Raw genomic sequence first — 20025 nt, forward strand, 5'->3', positions numbered from 1 at the left:
ATGGCCACAGCAGAGTGTGTGCGCCTCGAAACCGGAACCACAACGCTTTGTTTTCCAAAATTGCGAGTTTTTCGACACTTCAGCACCCCCCTTCCTCCGCATTAATTCCTCTTTTGAAGTTTCCTTCTTGTTGAGCTCGGTGAATTGTGATTTTTTTTCTTCTTTGACTCGCCGGGTGCAAGCACGGGGGGAGGGGGTGGGGGGAGGAAGGTGGTGCCTGCTGAAACTGAAAGAGGAAGTTGCCTCTTGGCGAATGGGAGCCTGCCTGTCCTTGCGCGCCTGATGTCATGGGGAATTCTGAGCCGGGCAAAGCAGCACCACCCCGGAGCGCATCCTTATAAAAGGGACAGTCGCGGCCTGCACACCAAGAAGCAACAACTGGAACAGACATCAAAAGAAACGTAACCGTGGCAAGACAAACGCGCAGCTTAAAGCGCAACAAGAACAATTGGCAGCTAGAAGATAATTTAAAGGGCAAGGGACCAATAAGGACTTCCCAAAGTGCTTTGAGGCGACAAGTCCTAATAAAAGCACCCAAAGCCACTTGGATGGTTGTGGCAAGGCAACGCAAGTGTAACTAACAGAGATAGCGCCGTCTTCAAAAAAGGAGCGCCTTGGAGTGATTGGTTTCTCAGTGCTGGTCTACACGAGGTCCTCATTCATTCATTCATCCATGGAGGACCACTCCGTGGCCATGAGCACCGACAGCTTCCTCGTCGAGATGGAGAAGGGGCAGGTGGTGGTGATCCGGGACGACTCCCGGCTGCGCCGAGACCGCTGCTGGCGGTGGCTGGCTGGCATGTCCTTCGCAGCGCTAGCTGGAGCCACCCTCGTCTTGGCGCTGCTTTTCTTCAATGTAATTCCTTCGCCGCACAGCTCCTCCAAGCACGTAAGTTATCTTTCGTTTTATCCAATTTACCTGTAATCTTGGTTTCAATTCCAAAGAGAGCCGGGGCTATAATTGTTGAATGCCTTTATGTGTTCGGGTGGTGCGAGGGGCCTGGGAGTTACGTGTTTGACATAGAGTGACAATCAGGACTTTAGAGCGATGCAACAGCTATTACGTCTGTGGTAATCACCCCCTCCGCCCCTCTCAGAGAATGCGAAGGTACCTCCCGTGGAAAAGCCCATTCATTGCCTCGTGGATGTGGAGCATAGCGCCTAGAAGCACAGCTCCACAGAGTCTTTATTCGTGCGTGCGGGACTCGCTCAACCCTGCAGCTCTCCATCAAGTGCCTGTTAAACCTGCTCTCTGAGTCAGGCCAGGTGGCACCTGCCGCCCTGGGTCCCCGGGCAGGCTGGTAGCGCCCGGAGCCGCGGAGTTTCCGGGCAGAGTCCGACGCGGGAAGTTCCAGCCTGGCCGCCGCCCTGCAGGCGCATCCCGCTGGGGAGCCCAGGTGAACCAGGCTGCCACCAGGAAGGGCGCACGCGCGCTTCGTACATAGCGCCTTTTAGCGCCTTCGGGTGTATGGGTTAGACAAGGGAGCACGCGAAAAGGAGAGCCAGGCTAGAACTCTGCGCTGTTGGTCATATTTACCTGTCCTCCAGTTTCTTGCTTTTCTTTCCTCCTGTCTCCCTCCCTCCGACTCGTCCACCCTGGCCCTCCTTTCTTCCTTTCATTCCTGATGCGGTCACCTTTCTGTCTTCCATGTTTAATATATCTCCCCCCTAATCTGTTCTTCTTTGGGCCCACCGTAATCATAAAAATTCATGTCATGCTTAGTACACTAATTGGATGTTTGTTTAATGAATATGTTATTGTCTCTCGGGCGCCTGCTAATTGTCGTTTTCGTTTTGTCTTTCAGGAGGACCCGACACGCGTCGATCCGGCCCCCGAGCAGTATATAAGTAAGTACCTCACGCCCTCCGACCGAGACCAGTGGGTTGTGTGCCTGTTGAACATATCAAGTGGTCCTTGCACACCCCAAATTAAAATTGTAGGGAGAGGGATTCGGGTGGGATGAGGTACTCAGCCTTTCATCATTTGTAGGGTCGATAAAAAGAGGTCCAATTGTCCACTTCTCATCTAACTCACTCTGATGAAAAATAGGACCCCATGGCTACTTAGCATCATTCTAAGGTAGACTCGAGTACTGTAAGCCTTAAGTTTCACTGAGTGAGATAACTCGAGAAGTTTCTGTCACCCATTTTTCCCACCGAGGGATTTAACATATGGAGCTCCCGGCAGCCTTTCACCCCCGAGGAAGATCAGGCCATCATGCATATAGCCCTTTAGATGGAAATGCAATGCCGAGCTCCTGGAATGTTTGCATCGCACCGAGGGAGCTCACACAGAAAGCCTCTGTCAGCCTTTCATCCCTCTGAGGGAGATAACATGAGGAGCTCCCGTCAGCCTTTCATCCATCCCGGGATATCATATTAGGAGCTCCCTTCAGCCTTTCATACCTCCAAAGAGATAATATTAAGAGCTCCCACCAGCCTTTCATCCTTCTAGGGAGATAATATTAGGAACTTTTGACAACATTTTATTTGTGTGTGGAAGATAGCACGAGGAGCTCAGACTTTCATCCCTCTGAGTCAGATAACACGATGGTCTCTTCTCAGCCTTTTATCCTTCTCAGGGCGGTAACATGATGAGCTTCTGTCATGCTTCTCAGGTAGCCCCCAGGTAGCCTCCTTTTATCCCAGTGAGGCCCTTTCAGTAGTCCATGTAGCCTGTATACATACCAGCCTGTGAGAAGCATGAAGGGGCCCCGGGCCCCCGTAAGGTGTGAGTGAGCGCTGCATTGTGGGGGTTCTGGGGTCACTGTTGTGCTCTTGCGCTTTGTCACACGCTGTTCTAACTCTGCCCTTCCTTCCTTCCTTCCTCCAGGCCACATCCCCCAGCAGCTGAAGTTACAGGCCATGGAGTCGCAGAAGCCCGCAGCTCACCTCATAGGTAAGGAGATGCCCCGGCATCTGGGCTCCTCTCGCAGTCTCTTTATACCTCACACATCTGTATGTTCTGTACCCAAACCCTTCATGTCTTCATCTTCGTATGTCTCTCTCAGTGCACCACCCATTCATCCATCCACCCACACATACATCCACAGATCCACCCACCCATTCATCCACCATCCACCAATCTATCCACCCACTCAGCTATCCATCCTTCGTTCTTGCCATCGAACTACTCATCCACCACCCTTCTGTCTACTTCTCCTTGCTTCCACCCATCCTTCTTCCCTCCTGTCTCTCTTTCTAGCCTCGCCTCGTTCTCCTCTTTTCTTTTTCGAGATATCTGCCTCTCCCTTCATGCCCCCCCCACTGTTGGCCCTTGTTTCCTTCCACCTGTCACTCTCCCTCCACGCATGCGCGTCTCTCCATCTGCTCACCTTGATTTCCATCCACACATTCATTCATGTCTCTAAGCCACTTCCCATCTCTCTCACGCATCTCTTTTCTTCGATGTATCTCTTCCCTGCCCTTCTTTTCATCCATCTTCCTTCTCTTCCCTTTGCCCATCTCTTCTCCATCTCTCTGTCCCTCCCTCAGCTACTTCTCTCCTTATGGACACCCTCCTTCCTGTTTCTTTCTCCCTCATCCCCACCTCTGCTCCAGGCTCCAGTCTTTCTCTATCCTCCACCCTTCTCTATTTACTTCTATCCATCTGATCTCTTGCTCTATCTTAAGCCCTTCTCTCTTTCCTTCCTTCCATCCATTCATCATCATATCTTTCTCTTCTTCCATCCATCTCTATTCTACATTTCCTTTCACCCATCTCTCTTTCTCTATCTTGTATCAATCTCTCCTCTATCCATTATCTGACCCACATTTCCTTCAGTGCACTTCTCCTCCCATCTCTTTTCCTTCTTCATCTCTTTCCTTCTTTTCTTCCTTCCTTAGTTTCTCTGTCCAGCCGTCCTTAGTTCTTTCCACCTCTTCATCACTCATCCTCCTGTCCTTCATTCCATCTCTCAGCACCTCCACTGGCCCTCCACCTTTTCCAGACACATCTCTATTCTGCTGCCAGCCAATGGGCTTCTTTGATCGGCTCTGCCCTGGAAACTGGGTTGGTCCCTCGCCTTAACAGGCCTTTCTCATTCTTTTGCAGCTGACTTTAGCAACAAGGAGGTAGAGTGGATTTCTAACAAGGGCTACGCCTTCCTGGAGAACGGGATGAAGCTGGACAACAACCGCCTGGTCATCCCCTCCCGCGGACTCTACTTTATCTACACTCAAGTTGTCTACTATGGGGGCAAATGCGCAGCCCAAGGAAGTCTGTACCTGACACACTCGGTCAAGAGGCGCTCTGAGGCCTACCCCGTCGACATGCCTCTGCTGAGCGCCACCAAGTCAGCCTGCGAGGGCACCGCCCACAATGGAACCCCCTGGTACGAGACCATCTACCTGGGAGGGGTCTTCAGCCTGGAGGAGGGCGACGTGCTCGCCACATCAACCTCCCACATATCCCACCTGGACCCTAAGGGCGCACAGAATTACTTTGGGGCCATTGCAATGTAACATAGAACATTGTAAGACAGGGGGACAAAAGGAATAGAAAAAGACTGTAAAAGAAAAACAGCGGAGCAGAGGTGAAAACAAGGAAACTGATATAGAGAAACCAAACGAGAGAAAACAAAAATATTGTAAAAGAACAAACTTCCAAAAAAGAAGCATTTAAAAAACAAATTAAGAACATAAAAACAGTAAAGGAAAAAACCAAGGAAAAAAGAGGAAACGAAAAGTCCAAGAAACAAAAAGCAAAATAACAAAATAGAAACAGAGCAAATACCACTTTAAAAGGAAAGAAAACAAGAGTCAGGACTCTTATCATTTATTTATATTTAAAAAGATTTTTTTATATTTATTATTTATTTAATAATTTATTTATATATGTTGATGTTATTTTTTATGACCAAATGCATTGTTTATGGTTTTGTCTCAAACTGCTGGTTTTTTGGTATCAAATACTGCCTTCCATTGACTCAGGCAAAAGCTGTTGGCGGATCGTGGAATCAGGCTGGCCCTGACGTGGTCCAACTAAAAGTTGCTAACAGGTTTTTTCTGCAACCTGCATTTAGGAAGTCAATATGGCAGTATGTATGCCCATCTCATGTGTATCACATTGTAAATATTGGGTTGTGGTAGGGGCGTAGTAAGAGACGACGCCAAATTGTTATTATCCCGCTTTCCCAGGTTATGTATATTACATGACGGGAGGCGGTGGTGGCTGTTTTGAAACCACTCTACTATGTCGAGTGACTTTTGCTGTGATGCCGGGTCAAATATTTGCATCCAATGGCAGAAACAGTGTTGGAGTATGTTCCAGGACTGCATGGATTGTATGCACTGAGAGGCTATAGTGTACAATCACATTTAGTTCACAATCAGTGACGGGATGCCTCTGGCAAATTACTAGAACCCTCACTACTTTCTAAGATATTGATCCATACATTGTTTATTGCAGATAGTAACACACAATTGTGATGCAACCTATCACACCACTGTGTCCCTATAATTATTGGGGCCTTTTACATACTTATATATAAATATTTAATATGTATGTGCATTTCTGGGCACGTCTATGACTACTGTTCTTGTGGTTACAGAGTATATCTGAAAGATATGGTTTGGCAACCTTATGAGTTACATTAACACAAGTTGTTTCTACCAATCAACGTTGATTTATATTAATATCACATGTTCGCATTGCTGAAATACGTTTTTGGTAAATAGGATGTTGTTTATTTGCATTTTTGGCTCGAAATGTGAAAATATATTTGTATGTGTCTGAATTACAGTCATCAGTAGCTGTGCTACCTGGTGTCTGTGGCCTGAAATGCCTTGAAACCAATTGAATAAATGTGAAATGAAGCACTACACGGGCCTCTCAATGTGACTTTTTTTGTGGTACAGAAACAAGAGCAGAGAAGGGCTGGCAGCTAAGGCCAGGCCACATTATGTTATGTTACAGGGAACTTTTAAGGCGCACATACACGATTATGTCTATTGGCTTTATCAATTCTTGCTGAAAGACCACATCCCCGGCCTTTACTCTCTTTCTACAATCACCCGCATGTGACACAGGTCTTCTTGCACTCTGGTTTGGAACCCAATCACTACTGTGAGCCTGTCCTATCCTAAAATGATTTCACACCCATGCCAATACTGCACTGATAACTCCAGAGCTGGCCTCCAGAGCTGGGCAGGTGTCTCTGTGTCCTCCGGTAGTAACTCCGGAAGGGGTCTCCAGTACTGTCAACAGCATTCCAGATGTGACCTACTGTACTAGGGTCTATATTACAGAACAGTTCTCTAAAACCGGCCAGAATTCGCCAGGTACTGTGCTCCAAATGTGGCCTTTAGAGTGGAACCAAATATTTCAGGTGTAGCATCCAGTGCTGAACAGAATACTCATGATCTTGACCCACATAGCCAGATGTGGCCTCCATAACTGTGTAGAAAACCCCAGGACTTATCTTCAAGAAACTTACGCATATCTGCATTAGAGCAGACCTGCGTCATTTTCCTTGCGCCGGGCAAAGAAACCCTTGTTCCATCATGGATGCTTCATATTTACAATACGGTGCACCATGGTTCAAGGATTAACAGATGCGTCAGAAATTCTGAAGCACCTGTCGGCGCAAAAGTCACCCATTACTGGAGTTGTGTCGCAAGCATGATGCAGCTCCAGCAATGCTTTGGGGAGGCCTATACTTACTACAGTGCGTCACTCCTTACACCTGCTCCAAGCAGGCATAAGGTTTTTACGCAGTGGCGTCCTAGAAGTGGTTCAGTGAAATCTTGTAGTTTTCACGGTTTCACTTCTAGGCTTTCTCGTATGGGAACGTCCACCCTGCAAACATTATACCTGACATAGGTATAATGTGGCGCAGGGGTTTACAAGGTGAAGCATCTGCCTAGATATGTCACATTGTAAATAGGCCGTAACCTGCTGCATTGTTTATGCCGCGTCACAGAAAGTGACGCAGGGGCAGCGCAAAAGTGTCGAACTGTGCTTATAACTAAGCCAAACCATATTTATTTTCCAGAACAGGAGTGACTGCTCCAGAAAAGGCCTTCCCTATTGAACATAATACTCAAGAGGTGGGAGTCATATTTTTTGCAGAGTCTACTAAGCTGGACACAGTACTCCCACCCTTGGCCCGATGACCTGTATTTGGCATCCAGAACTGGTCAGAATATTCTATTTGCACCTTCCGGATGAGGCCTGGCCAGTGACTGTCCTGCAAGCTAAATGTCTTCCTCAGCACTCTGAGGTTGTTCCTGGCTCTTTATGGGCGTTGGTCTGAGTCAGGCCACAATCAAAGCAGCGACACCTAGATTGCTGCTAGGGTACCACAGACAGTGTCCTTTCAACCTCTGCCTTAACCCTTAAACTGTTGGGGCTTTTCCTACCCCAATGCTGAGCCATGTTTTGGCTATTTGGGGTACTTTGCACTTAGGACTCACATTTTATTCACTTAATGTATCCATGTCAAATTTGCATCCTTTTTTCCCAACTTCCTGGATTTTCAAAAGGTACCCAGGGTTTGTGGATTCCCCAGGAAGGCGGCAGAGAAAATGACCAAAATATAGCTAATGTTTGAGGTTTTATTGGGCAAAATAGGAAAAAGGTGCTCAACAAAAAAAGCATCTGGTGTTTTTCCTAAAAACAGCATCAACTAAAGGTTTGCTGTGCAAAAGTCACCATCTTCCCAGCTTTCAGGAACACGCAGATCAGCTGCGTCATTTTTCAAAGAGGTAGCTCATTTTATCCTATTTGGGAGTTCTTGTGAGGGGAATCCCATTGACCTTGGTTTGATCCATTCCTCTCGCAGGCACTGACCTCCACACAAGTGGCACAGTTTTTTTTAGCACAAGTGGGGTAACACTGTGAGGCAGGAATTGTGTGGGTTTCTGCGGATCCCATAAGTTCCAATCACAGAAATATATGGGAAAATACATGATTTCAGGCAAAGTTTGAGGTTTGCAGAGTATTGTGGGTAAGAAAACCTCATGGGATCCATGCAAGGCACACTACCCTGGAATCCCTTGGTTGTCTAGTTTAAAAAAAAATGTGTGTGGTTGGTAGGTTTCTATTGGTGGTTCCCAACCACAGCCCTCTTTCTGATCTCTCCACATAGAGCTTCAGGGCTTTTTGTGTCGAGGTCTCGTGGCACACCGACACAAGTGAGGTACCATTTTTATCGGGAGACTTTGGGGAATGCTGGGTGGTAGGAAATGTAAGACTCCTTGCAGATTCCTATAATGTGAGAGAAAAGTGTGTTATTATTGGAAATTTGACGTTTGCAGGGCATTGTGGGTAAGAAAATGGTATAGGATCCATTTTAAGTACACAACCCTGGACTCCCCGGGTGTCTGGTTTTCAGAACTGTCTGTGTTTGGTAGGTTATCCCAGGTGGCAGCCTACCCAAACCCAAAAAGAGCAGCTTTTCACCATTGCAAGTGGGACAATATTGGGAATTAGCCACACTCTCCTGGCCTATATGTACAAATAATACCCAAAAAGAATCAAATGACCTCTCGCTTGCCATTGGAATGGGATTTTGTAGTCCACAGGGGAGCAGAAAGACTGTTGATAGTTTAGGTGCGAGTGTGAGGCCTGATGAGCTGGACCCATTCCATTATTTTATTAGAAAAATATATTTTTGCCATACCCCCTGGGGCAAATTGGGGGTAAACCTCCTGTCTGCCCCTTTGTCAGGCAAAAAGACTGGTTTGTCCCCTTTTGGGATGGGGTGCACTTCCTTTAAGCAACCGGAGTAAACCCAGAGACCTACTTGAGATCTGGGCGAAATTGTATATACGAACAACAATATCTCATCCTGTATTATTTACAAGACTGGTAAATAAGCAATTACATAACATTGCAAGTAAGAAAAATAGGTAGACTCATTGTTTAGTAAAATGTGCCAGAGGCATCATTTATTGAGAAAATACAAAGGAAAACATACATTTGAAACAATAAGGACGAATTGGGAATAGTTGTAACAGAACTGTTAGCAATGAATATGTAAGTAACCCCTCACCCTTTCTGCACGCAAGTGCTTGTGACACTCAAGGTGGACGGCGCAGGTGACAAGATAGGAGGCGCAAGGTGAGAAGGTGACAATAATAAAAAAGTACTTGAGGTTCACATGTAAGTATTTACACAAATGTGTACAATATTGGGCATGTGTGAACCAGAGTATAAGGAGCCACAAGTTGCGTTGGAATGTTGACGACGTTTCGATCCATAACATTTTTTGGGGATCGTCATCAGGACCAGGTTACAGATTGATAGGTGCTGAGCAAGGTTTGACGTGATGATGAAGAAGGAGGAAGTGTAGTTGGTTCCGGTGGGAGAGCGGGGCCTGATCACACTGGGGGGCCACCCAGGGTGAGAGGCATTGAATGTGAAAAGGAATCGGTTAGGCAAGGGGTGTGGAGAGGAGCCCGGAAAGGGTAAGTTGGGACCGATAATAGGGCCCGAAGGAGCTGGTGAGTTCAGGGTCAACAATGTCAGTGGGCACCCAAATCAGCTGCTTGTCTCGGTGAGGCGGGAGCGGAGGGCTGACGCTGCAGCCGAGGCCAGGGTCTCTGGAATACTGTCGGGGAAAGTCTAGCGCCCGAGGTCAGAGACCCGATCTCCAGGAAGCCGCAGGTTCAACCAGCTACAGACCAGGTCGGCGAGAGGTTGCCTGGGAAGTCTGCCAAAGTGCATCAGCCGCACCACTTTCATTTTCCCCACAGGTAAAATCCCTTGTTTTAGGTGAGCTTTCTACCCCCCTGGGGGACTGATTTGGGGTATGCTCCCCAATTAGGAGAGTCCCCCTATCTGCCACAGGGATGTCGAAAGACACTATTGCCCCTGCAGGGGCTGGGGTACGACTCGATGCCAGGGTAGGCAGCCCCTCCTTTTGTTTGCTTTGGCTCAGTTTTGAAAGCCCTGGTGTTTTAGTTGGGTTTCAGACCCCTTGAGGTAGTGGGGTGCAAATTAGGAGAGAATACCCCATTCTATTTGGCTGTGGGATTGAGGAGCAAAGGCCCATGATATGGGGGAGGGTGGCGCTCCCTACCAAAAAATGCTGCAAAAATGCAGTGTCTGGTGTCTAGTGGTGTTTCTTCCACCAGAGTGTGGGGGGGGGGGGGATTGTGGGTAATTGCTCCCATCTGTCACCCAGGGGCAGAAACTCTCTGCGCTCTTTTGAGGTGAGGGCATGGCTATGCCCAAGTTGGGCGGCCCTAGCCTATATACCTTTTTCACCTGGTGTCTAGTGGGCTTTCTTCCCTGGGGGGAGGTCAGATTTGGTGTAGTCACAGCCATCATCCCCCTTCCCTAGGGGCAGAAAGACTATCTGTGCCCTTTCTTTCTTCCAAAAAAACCTTTCTTTGGTGGGGGCATGGCCATGGTTATGCCCATGGTGGGCAGCCACCACCCGTTTTTATTTTTATTAACCAGGTGTCTTATGGGTTTTTTGCCACGCAGGGGCAGACTGGGGGTAATCACCACATCTAACCCCAAGGGGGGGGGGGGGTAAAAACAATGTGTGAGGTCAAAGGGTGTGTGATGTGATACCTGCTGCTGCTGACATGCTTCAGCAAGCTGTGATTTAAGACTGTACTCCGGTACGCCATCTCCTCTCTGGCACAGATCTCCGGGGTGCTCTACTGCCTTCTCGACTACCCCTTGACCCACTGTGAGTATTTTTCACATCCAACAACATATGCCCCTCCCCCCGTCCTGTTCAGGTTAAAGCTGTGTTATTGTCCTGGATCACACCACCGAGAAATAATAGACCTATCTGCCCCCTTACTCAGAGATAAGTTGTAATTTGTACTTGTAACGCGCACTAATACCCCAACTGGGATGTCCCGGCGCTGTAACGCATACCGCTGTGGAACCCTTCCTGGCTTTTCCCTGTGAAATGTCCACTCCTGGGCACCCCCAAGGTGAAGCCAGGCATCCCAGCACTGTTGGGGCCATGGTGGAGATTAAGCAAGCTATTGCCCAGAGTTGCAGAGTGGGGCCCATGATTAGAATAGGCACCGAGGCGAGAATTATCAGGTCCGAGGAAATTGAGCCCAAGACCCGCAGAGGCGGGAATTGAACCCTGATCCCAGGGTCTGCCGCTCTAACCATTGAGCCACACTTCTCCACAAGATAAGGACCTCCATCCCCACGCTCCTGCTCACAGGGTCTGGCGATGGAGAAGTTTCTTTGTCTCATACACATACACTCCAATCAAATGCGCTCCTTGGTGCCTGCACCAGAAGGAACATCACACTTTAATTCAAATACACCTAGGTGACCACATACAATGGGGCTTATTCAAAAACTGCATTTTGTAGTACATTTAGTAATAGTATAATAATATTATTAAAGTACTACAATACATTATTCACAAACGTGCAAGCCCACCTCCAAATCTCCTTTCTTTTCGATGGAATAGATACTCATGTAGGTTTACTATTCAGTAATAAGCGTGGGAGGGACCAGGGGGAGTAGTTGGGAATTGGGGAATACTTACTACAAAATGGGAGGGGTTTAGGGAGGAGTAAGAAGGGTTTATGGAGAGTTAGGGAGCAGTGTAGGAAAGAGCATGCAATTCCTCCAGCTCAAATCTATAATTCTATACATTATCTTTAGTAATTATTATTGCATAATAAAAATGTATTTATTTTTTAACTTTAGGTGGGGATGAATTTATTTTCCAAGTTAAATAAACGTTTTTTACTTTTCTTTATACTTTACCATAGGGATACTCCACAGTCGGGGTGCAGATATTATTTTAAATGTAGGAGAAAATAGAAAATGCTACAGCTAATGTCAAATGAAATCCTAAATTAATTTAAATATATTAAATTAAATGCACACCATTTTCTAAAGTTTAAATTACAAATTAAATTCCTACCTCAAATAAGATAATACTTTTTTTATTATGCAAAAATCTGTTAAAAGTGATGAATAGCTTAATTAAAACTACACTAAAAGTGTAAGCATATTTTAATAAAAAAGAAAGATACTCTAATGTATAAATAAAAAAGGTTGTTAATTATTTTATAATTAACTAATAAATATGCTTTATTTTTAGATTTCTTTATGACATTACATTATATTTATTAATATCTGTAACTTTTTAAATACTTTAAAGTTAATTGTACAATATTTGTTGATGGGGTTATATTTTAAACCCATTATTTTATATGGGAGAGTTTTGCAGCGTCAGTGTTTAGCCATGTAGGGTCCAGGACTTACTACGGTTTATTTTTGGCAGTAGTAACTTACACTCGTAAATTTGGCTCTCTCCCACTTCAGAAAGTACGAGAGATCTAAAAGTGTACGAATAAGCTTACACTTGTAGTTTACTCACAACTGTAAGTTACCTTTGTGAATAGCCTTGCATGTTTGCAGTTTTCATGCTCTTGGTCATCTGTGTCGACCGGCAACAAACTACAGAAAGGTTCATTTTTTTAGGAGTGTTTCATGGCACATAAAATGCTACCAATATGGATTTTGGAAGCATCATTTGAAAGACTGAAATCTGATTTATTTTATTTCCAAAAACAGATAAAAATATTTTATGTTTTTGTTCAGACTTCTTGCCCGTTCTAACAACGCAGCTTCAGAGCTCTCAAGTTTCCGACATGAATAAGTGAATAACTCAGCCAAGTCCATGTTTTTTCGCATTGAAGGTCTCCAACCTTTTCTGTACTGAGAGCTACTTATGTTTAATAAAATGCATTGAGAGCTACTAATATTATTAGTGTTGTATAATTTCAATTTTCTTATATGTATATTAATTCATCCAAGCAAAAGCTTGCTAATTTAATGAGCCAGGCTACACACAGGTGAGCTATTTAGTGGTAGCTGGAGAGCTATAGAAGCTCACTAGCTACTGGTTGGAGACCATCCAATTATAAATACAGGACAAGTCCCATAAAGCAAGTAAAAACAAGCATAGGCAAAGTCAATAGGTCGCACCTTTTGGCCTTGCCATTGCAGATCTTTTGGCTGTGCTTGTGGTTTTTGCTGTCCAGCATTGCAAAAAGTCAAACAAACGTTACTTCTGATGCTCGACATTATTGGCACAATAAAAAGTGTGCTGCTGCAAATGCTTGCATATGTCATTACCCATGCGCACCTGGGTGTTATGACGTTATGGCGGTCCCATTGTCCAATGTGTGCGCATGCATCATCACTCCACAGCCATTTTGAATTTTGTTTTAATGTACCCTTCCAACACGGTGGAAATCCATCTAGGAGTGCTAAATTAAAAACATATGTATAAAAATGTCGGGCAAAAAGTTTTTTTTTTTGGCAGGCCTTCAAAAAGTATTTTAAATAAGGTAAAAAAAAATAAAGATGGCGAGAGTGGGGGTTGAGCTCCAGCAAGAAATGGGAGCCGTAGAAAAGGGGGCAATGAAGAAGGTAGATGGACAGCTCTATTGATTTTTTTTTTTTAATAAAGATGAAACCTAGCCGGGCAGGGAGATGTGCCGGATGAGAGAGGGGAAAGCAACAATCAGAGATCCCGTTATTTGGCGCTAACTTCCAGATACGTTGCTTCCACCTGTAATCCAGGCGGCTTTCATGCACAGTAATAAAGCTATCTAAAACGACGCTGTTAATTGCCAAAAAATGCAGGGCACTCAGGTATATCCCGGCATCAAAATGGCAGTTCCATTGAATACCTGAGATGTTTTCAGAATAGTTTAGAAAAGAAAATAATAATTGGTAACCCAATTATCAGAAATGTCTTTCATTCTGCCTAGTTACCGACAAGTGTATATATTTAGGTCGGTCTGGTTGAAATTTTAATTATGCCGCACCAATCCTGAGTAATTTTAGTAATTATTCTTGTGATGTGAAATTACAGAATTTAGGGGACTACTGCATCTTGAGCATTGTGAGCAACTTGGGCCAATAATCCTACGGCAGGAGCATATGAACGACAAACTAAGAGAGAGCGAGCGGCTGCTGGCGAGTGCTGTTCGCGTCCTGTAGTATTTAGTGCTATTTTCTTAGCGCAAAATGCATCTCCGGATCAAATTTGGATGTGAGGGTGCATTTTGGAAGTAATTTTGAGGTAACTACGAGTAATTACACTAGATAGAATTAGGCCAGCTACACCCACCCCTATATTCAGTGTCTTAATCATTTCTACGATACATAGATTTAGGGTTAGTAAAGTGTGATTACTGAACCACAGTCCTGTCCGGTTTGGGTCATTTGCCCCCCCCCTCAGGAGGAAAATCAAAAAGACCATGTGTCTCGTGAGAATGAGCTGGCCAATACAGTTACTACACAGAACAGTTTAGCATTGTCCCACAACTGACTACACGTGCTCTGGTGCCTGTAACTTTCCACTGTAAGCATGCACTCTGCAGTGCTCCGAAGTGACCGCATTGTGGAATGTGGCGCTATTTATAGGCAGGCCCTGAATTGACCCAGGGGTTTCAAGAGGCCTGCTCTAAAAACACATGAAATGACATTTCTTTCATTTAGTGCAAGGGAGTGAGGTGACTCACTGCTTTAGCCGTCACCGAAATAAGTGTGATATTACGAGGTGTGCCGCTCATATGCTGTCTGCGTCACCAACCCACCCGCAGGTACGTGTTTTTATAATTTATGCGGCAATCCACGAAAACACACAAAAAAGTTGCATGTTTCTAAGTTGCTTTTATGGCTCAAACATATTACTTGCAGATGCAATGAGATGTCACTATGAGAGCCCTCCGCAGCGAAGCCTTTCACAGGCACTTCAGACCACCGCTTTCAAGGAGCTACACAGCGGCAGTGCGCTATAGTGCACCGTACCTATCTAGACAGGTATTGACCAGGTACTATGGGCCAGATGTATCAAGCTAAATTGCGACGAATTTCCGCGTTTGCAATCGCACTTTAGCTGTGTGCAATGTAGCAAACAAAAACCTACTCGCAAAATAAGGAATAGCAAAATTTGCGATTCCCTATTTTGCACATGCATTTAGAGAATCACAATTTGCGATTCCCTAAATGCTTTTCTAGCAGCCATCGCAAATTGCGATATTGCTGTAAGGAATCGCCAATTACCACCAACCTCAAGTTGGTGGTATTTAGAAATTTCCTCGAAAAAAACACTTTTTAGCTTTTTTCAAAGTGCCATGTGGCACACATACATGCTCTTTGGGGGTATACCCTTTGGCATGTATGTGCACCACATGTGCACACATGCGCATTTCAGGGGTGCAACAGGGTGCCCTTTTGGAACCCTGGCACCCTTGAAACTGCATGCGCAATTTGCAAGTACCTACTGGGTACTCGCAAATTGTACATGCAATTCCCATTCATTCCTATGGGCCCTCTTGGCCCATAGGAATAAACGGGAAGGGATTCCTTAACTGCAAATCGCAATTTTTATTACGCAATTAAGGAATATTTAGGAATTGCAAAAATTATTGCCATTACTACCTACATAGCATTTTGCGAGTCCTTAATAGTGATCCTCTAAAAATCGCTATTAAGGACTCCCAAACTGCTATAATTAAACATCCGCCCCTATATAGATTACTTTAAGAATAAGATGCACCTGATTTCTTCAACTATGAAGTGTCATCTATAAAAGAAAATGTCAAGTCAAGTCAAGTCAAGTCAATAAATTTATATAGCGCGCTACATACCCAAAAGGGTCTCAAGGCGCTAGAAGAAGGGTGGGGAATTACTTGTCAAATATCCACGTTTTAAGTTGCTTTCTGAATGCTAGGTGCAGTGGCGGTTTTACCATGTGGGCGGTGGGGCGTTGCCCCACTAATAATTTTGCCCCACTAATCAAGTTTATATATTATTAAATTGTAGTTTATAATTGTAATTTAAAACTCGCGCTGAACCACTGATTGTAATGCAAAACTCGCGCTGCCTCGCCACGTCATTAAATCACGTGACACTGACAGCCTGTATTGACTTGACTGTCTGTGACTCACTGTTGCACCACTGCGCATGTGGTGTTTGACTGGCCTCCTTTCCTCAGCTACGAAGCCCTATGGCATTCGAAAAGCAAGCACTGCTGAGTACGGGGTTTGCAACTCCCCACAGACCCCAATGGTTCAAAAAGGAGCAACGTTTTTTTCATGCTCTGTCCAATCCTGACGCTCTCTGAGCAGCTCTTCTCTGAAGAGAGCAGCGTCACTGCGTCAGGATTGGCTAGTAGCTACTGCTCCCTTCCACGAGCATGGCGGCCGCTGCTGCAGTCTGACTGTGCCTCGTGACCGTGACTAAACTGCACACTTCTTCCTCAACAGTATGAGAAAAACGTAAGTTTTTATATTTCAGTTTAGTTACACATGACATTCACAGTTGTTTATGTTTCGAACATGGCGGCGCCGGCGCATGATGGTTCTTCATAGCTGGCAGGCAGTGGCAGCACAGCGGCTCTTCTAGCCTTTGAAATTGAATCTGGGTCCGGCGACGGTCGATATTCTTTCCCGCGACAGATCCGTCCATATAAAAAATGGTTCATGAAAAAAGGGTCATAAGTAAGCAGCCAAGATATTATAATGTATTGCTGCGACCCTTGTCCCGTCCGGGCGAGCACCGCTCCCTGTCAACTCATCCGCCGCCTGCTAATAGCACTCAGGGACACCGTTCTGGCCCATGTGTGAATTGCAGCATTGTCAGTGATTGCAGACTTTCAGACCGTGCACCCATCACCTAGCATGCAGCGTGCGCAGGGTTTACAATATAGCAATATAGCTCTTATAACGTGCACACACTGAAATTAAAAAAAATGGTGGACTCCAATCAACTCGCAGAAAGGAGGGCTCCGCCATCCTGTGTTGCCGAGAAAGGGTATTTGTATTTTATACAGGCCCTCGTTTAGAGTAACCACAGCATTCAAAGTTCGCCTCACAGAGAGTCTTTGAAATGTGCAACCTTTTCTGCCATTCAGAGCTGAATTTCGGGGAGGAGAATAAAAAACCCATATTTTCGTTTTTAACTTCTTCCCTGCCTCCTCTAGATTGAGTTTGGCTAGTGCTAGCATTTACAAATGGACTCAGGCGTGAATTTACAAGAGGGCTATGGTCTGTGGTGAGTGTACACATAACATCGTGTTGTATCGTGCTTGGCCTACTTTTGGAATACTTTTGTTTGTGTATTCATTAATTGATTGTCCCTGTACCCAGTGTTGGAAAAAGTTTGTTTCCGGGGCTTCTTTCTAAATTGATTCTTGAGCGTGGTTAATTTCTAAAGCAGTTGCTGTTGCTTCAGTGGGCAGGAAAGGTCGGGCTCCGAGTACCAGAAGGTGTGTAATTTAGACACACGGGGCACATTATTTCCCAGCATGACTGCAGTAGAATGTTTCTAATTGGTAATACCCATTATGGAAGAATTTGTGCGCCCTGTGTATCTTCCGAACAGTTATTTGGCATCGTATGAGCTCAACAAAATATTTCCCACATGGTGTACCCTCCTGAACTGTACAGTAAACCTCTAATTTATGTCTGTGACTCTCCCGCAGACTCGTTTCCTTCTATGTTAACTTCTATTTGAGGCACACTGTTCATGTTGCTTAGCATATATAAACCCTCTCCTTCCGATGAAATACTTGCTGCTAATTGTTTTTCTTTTTGCTATTTGCTCAAGGTTTATGAATGAATATATGTACCTGTGTTATGAAAATCCACTCTCTGGCCAAACAGGTTAACCTTAAAGCCCCAGATCCCGTTCATGTGCTTTGCTGATTCAGGTGGCTCAGACCCAGTGACGCAGGGATTAAGGCATTAGGTGGAAATCGCTATAACAGGTAGCGAGATCCTCTGGGTAAGAGAATCAAGAATAGTCTTTTAATGCATTTTTCTCTTACTCAGCCCTGCCACTATGGTATTTTTTCACATCAAAATACTTTGCTCTCTCAAGTCAAGTGATGCCAAATACCAGGGCACAACGTTGCATTGGTCCTTAAGTTCTGTCATTTCGGTCATAAGCGATTAGGTAGACTCCTCAAGAGGGGATACCGGATTACCTGCTGAATCACACACTCCCTCGGCTGCTGTATGCTTAACACATCCTAAGCCTATATGGTGTTAGTATATATAGTGCTGTGTAGAGTGCATGCTTGAAGCCTTGAATGCTTGTGCTGTGAAGTATGTATGCCCTTGAGTGCTATAGTGACTATAGCACTCAAGGGCTTACATACTTCACAGCATAGTGCACCAACGCCACCAAGGTCTGCGAGTTCTATATTACAATTCCACTCCAGCTGTTGTATCCGGCGTGCTGTCTGTCGTACTCATTTCATTCCTTGTGCATGCTGCCAGGTTTCAGGCGGAGCATCTACCTCCTCCAAGCAATATATCTGGACTTACACCACCTTGTGAGGCTCGCCCTCTGCTTAAGGCCTAAGGATGATACCAGACTCAAGTGATAAAAGGAAATTGGAATCCCACAGCTGCCATTGGGCGCTGGAGGTGAGAAGGGATAACATCACTTTCACCACTTGTACTTTGTTCCCAGCCACGCAAAACCTTTGGAGTTTGAGCTTGAAAATGCACAGTTTACTAACTTTTTTTTCAAAATTTTAGATGTTCAGGCTCGCTCGCTACGCTCGCTCGCCATGGTGCACTCTGACAGAAAGTTTACGCCCCACCACTTTCAAATGTCACCATCCGCCACTGGCTAGGTGGTTCTGAGTAAGGCGAAGGTGAGTGGGAAGTGAGTTCCAGGTTTTAGCTGCCAGGTAGGAGAAGGATCTACCTCCCATGGTGGTTTTGTTGATGCGAGGTACAGTGGCAAGGGCTTGGTTGGCGGATCGTAGCTGGCGGGTGGGGGTGTAGAAGGACAGTCTTGTGTTGAGGCATTCGGGTCCGATTTCGTAGAGCGCTTTGTGTGCGTGGGTTAGGAGCCGGAAAGTAATCCTTTTATTGACGGGGAGCCAGTGGAGGTTTTTCAGGTGTCCAGAGATGTGATCTTTACGCGGGATGTCTAGTATTAGCCTGGCTGAAGCGTTCTGGATGCGTTGGAGTTTTTTCTGGAGTTTTGCGGTGGTACCGGCGTAGAGGGTGTTTCCGTAGTCCAGTCGGCTCGTGACCAGAGCGTGGGTGACTGTTTTTCTAGTTTCGGTGGGGATCCAACGAAATGTTTTTTTGAGCATGCGAAGAATGTTGAAGCAAGATGAAGAGACGGCGTTGACTTGTCTGTACTGTGAATATTTGGTACAGTCATTGAAGTCTGGCTTGAGCTGTAGAAAACCATGCAAATAAATGATATTCAAATAAACTAGAATCCTGCTGCACAGCCATTGCCTGCACCTGAAGTGTCCCTGGGCCTGCAGAGGGGAATCTCGTGAGGTGACTCAGGCACGGGTGGGGGTACTTTGAAATGCTACTTCCTTCTCCTTAGTTGGTCAATAGTTAACCTTATGTCAACAGTCAGACCCCGAGACCCAAGGTTTAGCAGAGGCTCAAACACAACAAGCCCATGATGCCATAGGCAGCTGGAGACAGGTCTGGGAGGAAGCGATGGTCGGCCAGAGGCCTGACGCCCATGAGCCTGGCCAATGAGACTGAAGCAATGAACACAAGTCAGCCATTGAGGAGTGGTCATGTTACTCCCACACAACAAGGCTTCAGTGGGGCTAACATCTGCGTGAAAGTTATTCCTCATAGATAAGATGGGACCCATCAAGCCAATGAATAAGGAACAAGCAAATGAGAGTTGTGAGAAGTTGGCCTGATATGTGATGTCCACTTTTCTAGTGGGCACCCTGTATCAGTCCAATCAACCCTTATAGTGATGGTTGTAAAGTCCACCTTATAGACCAGCTATCCTAGTGGTAGCATGGACAAAGCAGTCTTAGGCTAAACTCTTTTAGCATGTGAAGCCAGCTGTTTTATCATATGTAACCCCTTTAATACCAAATGAAAGGACACCACACAGGCTATATATAAAATATATATGTATTTATTTCTAAAACAACCCCTCTGAACTCTTTATGAGGTCAGAGGCACAAGCACTTAACAAGATACTTAATCATCATACAATAAGTTGCACAATATTCAGTAGCACCCTAGGGGCACGTCAAACCATATACTAAAATAGTG

The 20025-nt window shown here is 45.4% G+C and overlaps 1 protein-coding gene across 1 annotated transcript; it reads left to right on the forward strand.

Moving 5' to 3' along the window:
• The first annotated feature begins 368 nt into the window (after window positions 1–368).
• On the forward strand, window positions 369–4741 carry LOC147717819 (lymphotoxin-alpha-like). The gene is made up of 4 exons (XM_086924603.1): window positions 369–889; window positions 1806–1848; window positions 2834–2899; window positions 4055–4741. Exons 1-4 carry the CDS (start codon window positions 674–676, stop codon window positions 4462–4464), a joined length of 735 nt encoding a protein of 244 aa, XP_086780729.1. The 5' UTR covers window positions 369–673; the 3' UTR covers window positions 4465–4741.
• Window positions 4742–20025: the final 15284 nt, after the last annotated feature.

The sequence above is a fragment of the Lissotriton vulgaris genome, chromosome 5 (assembly GCF_964263255.1).
Source record: "Lissotriton vulgaris chromosome 5, aLisVul1.2, whole genome shotgun sequence".
Taxonomy (NCBI): domain Eukaryota; kingdom Metazoa; phylum Chordata; class Amphibia; order Caudata; family Salamandridae; genus Lissotriton; species Lissotriton vulgaris.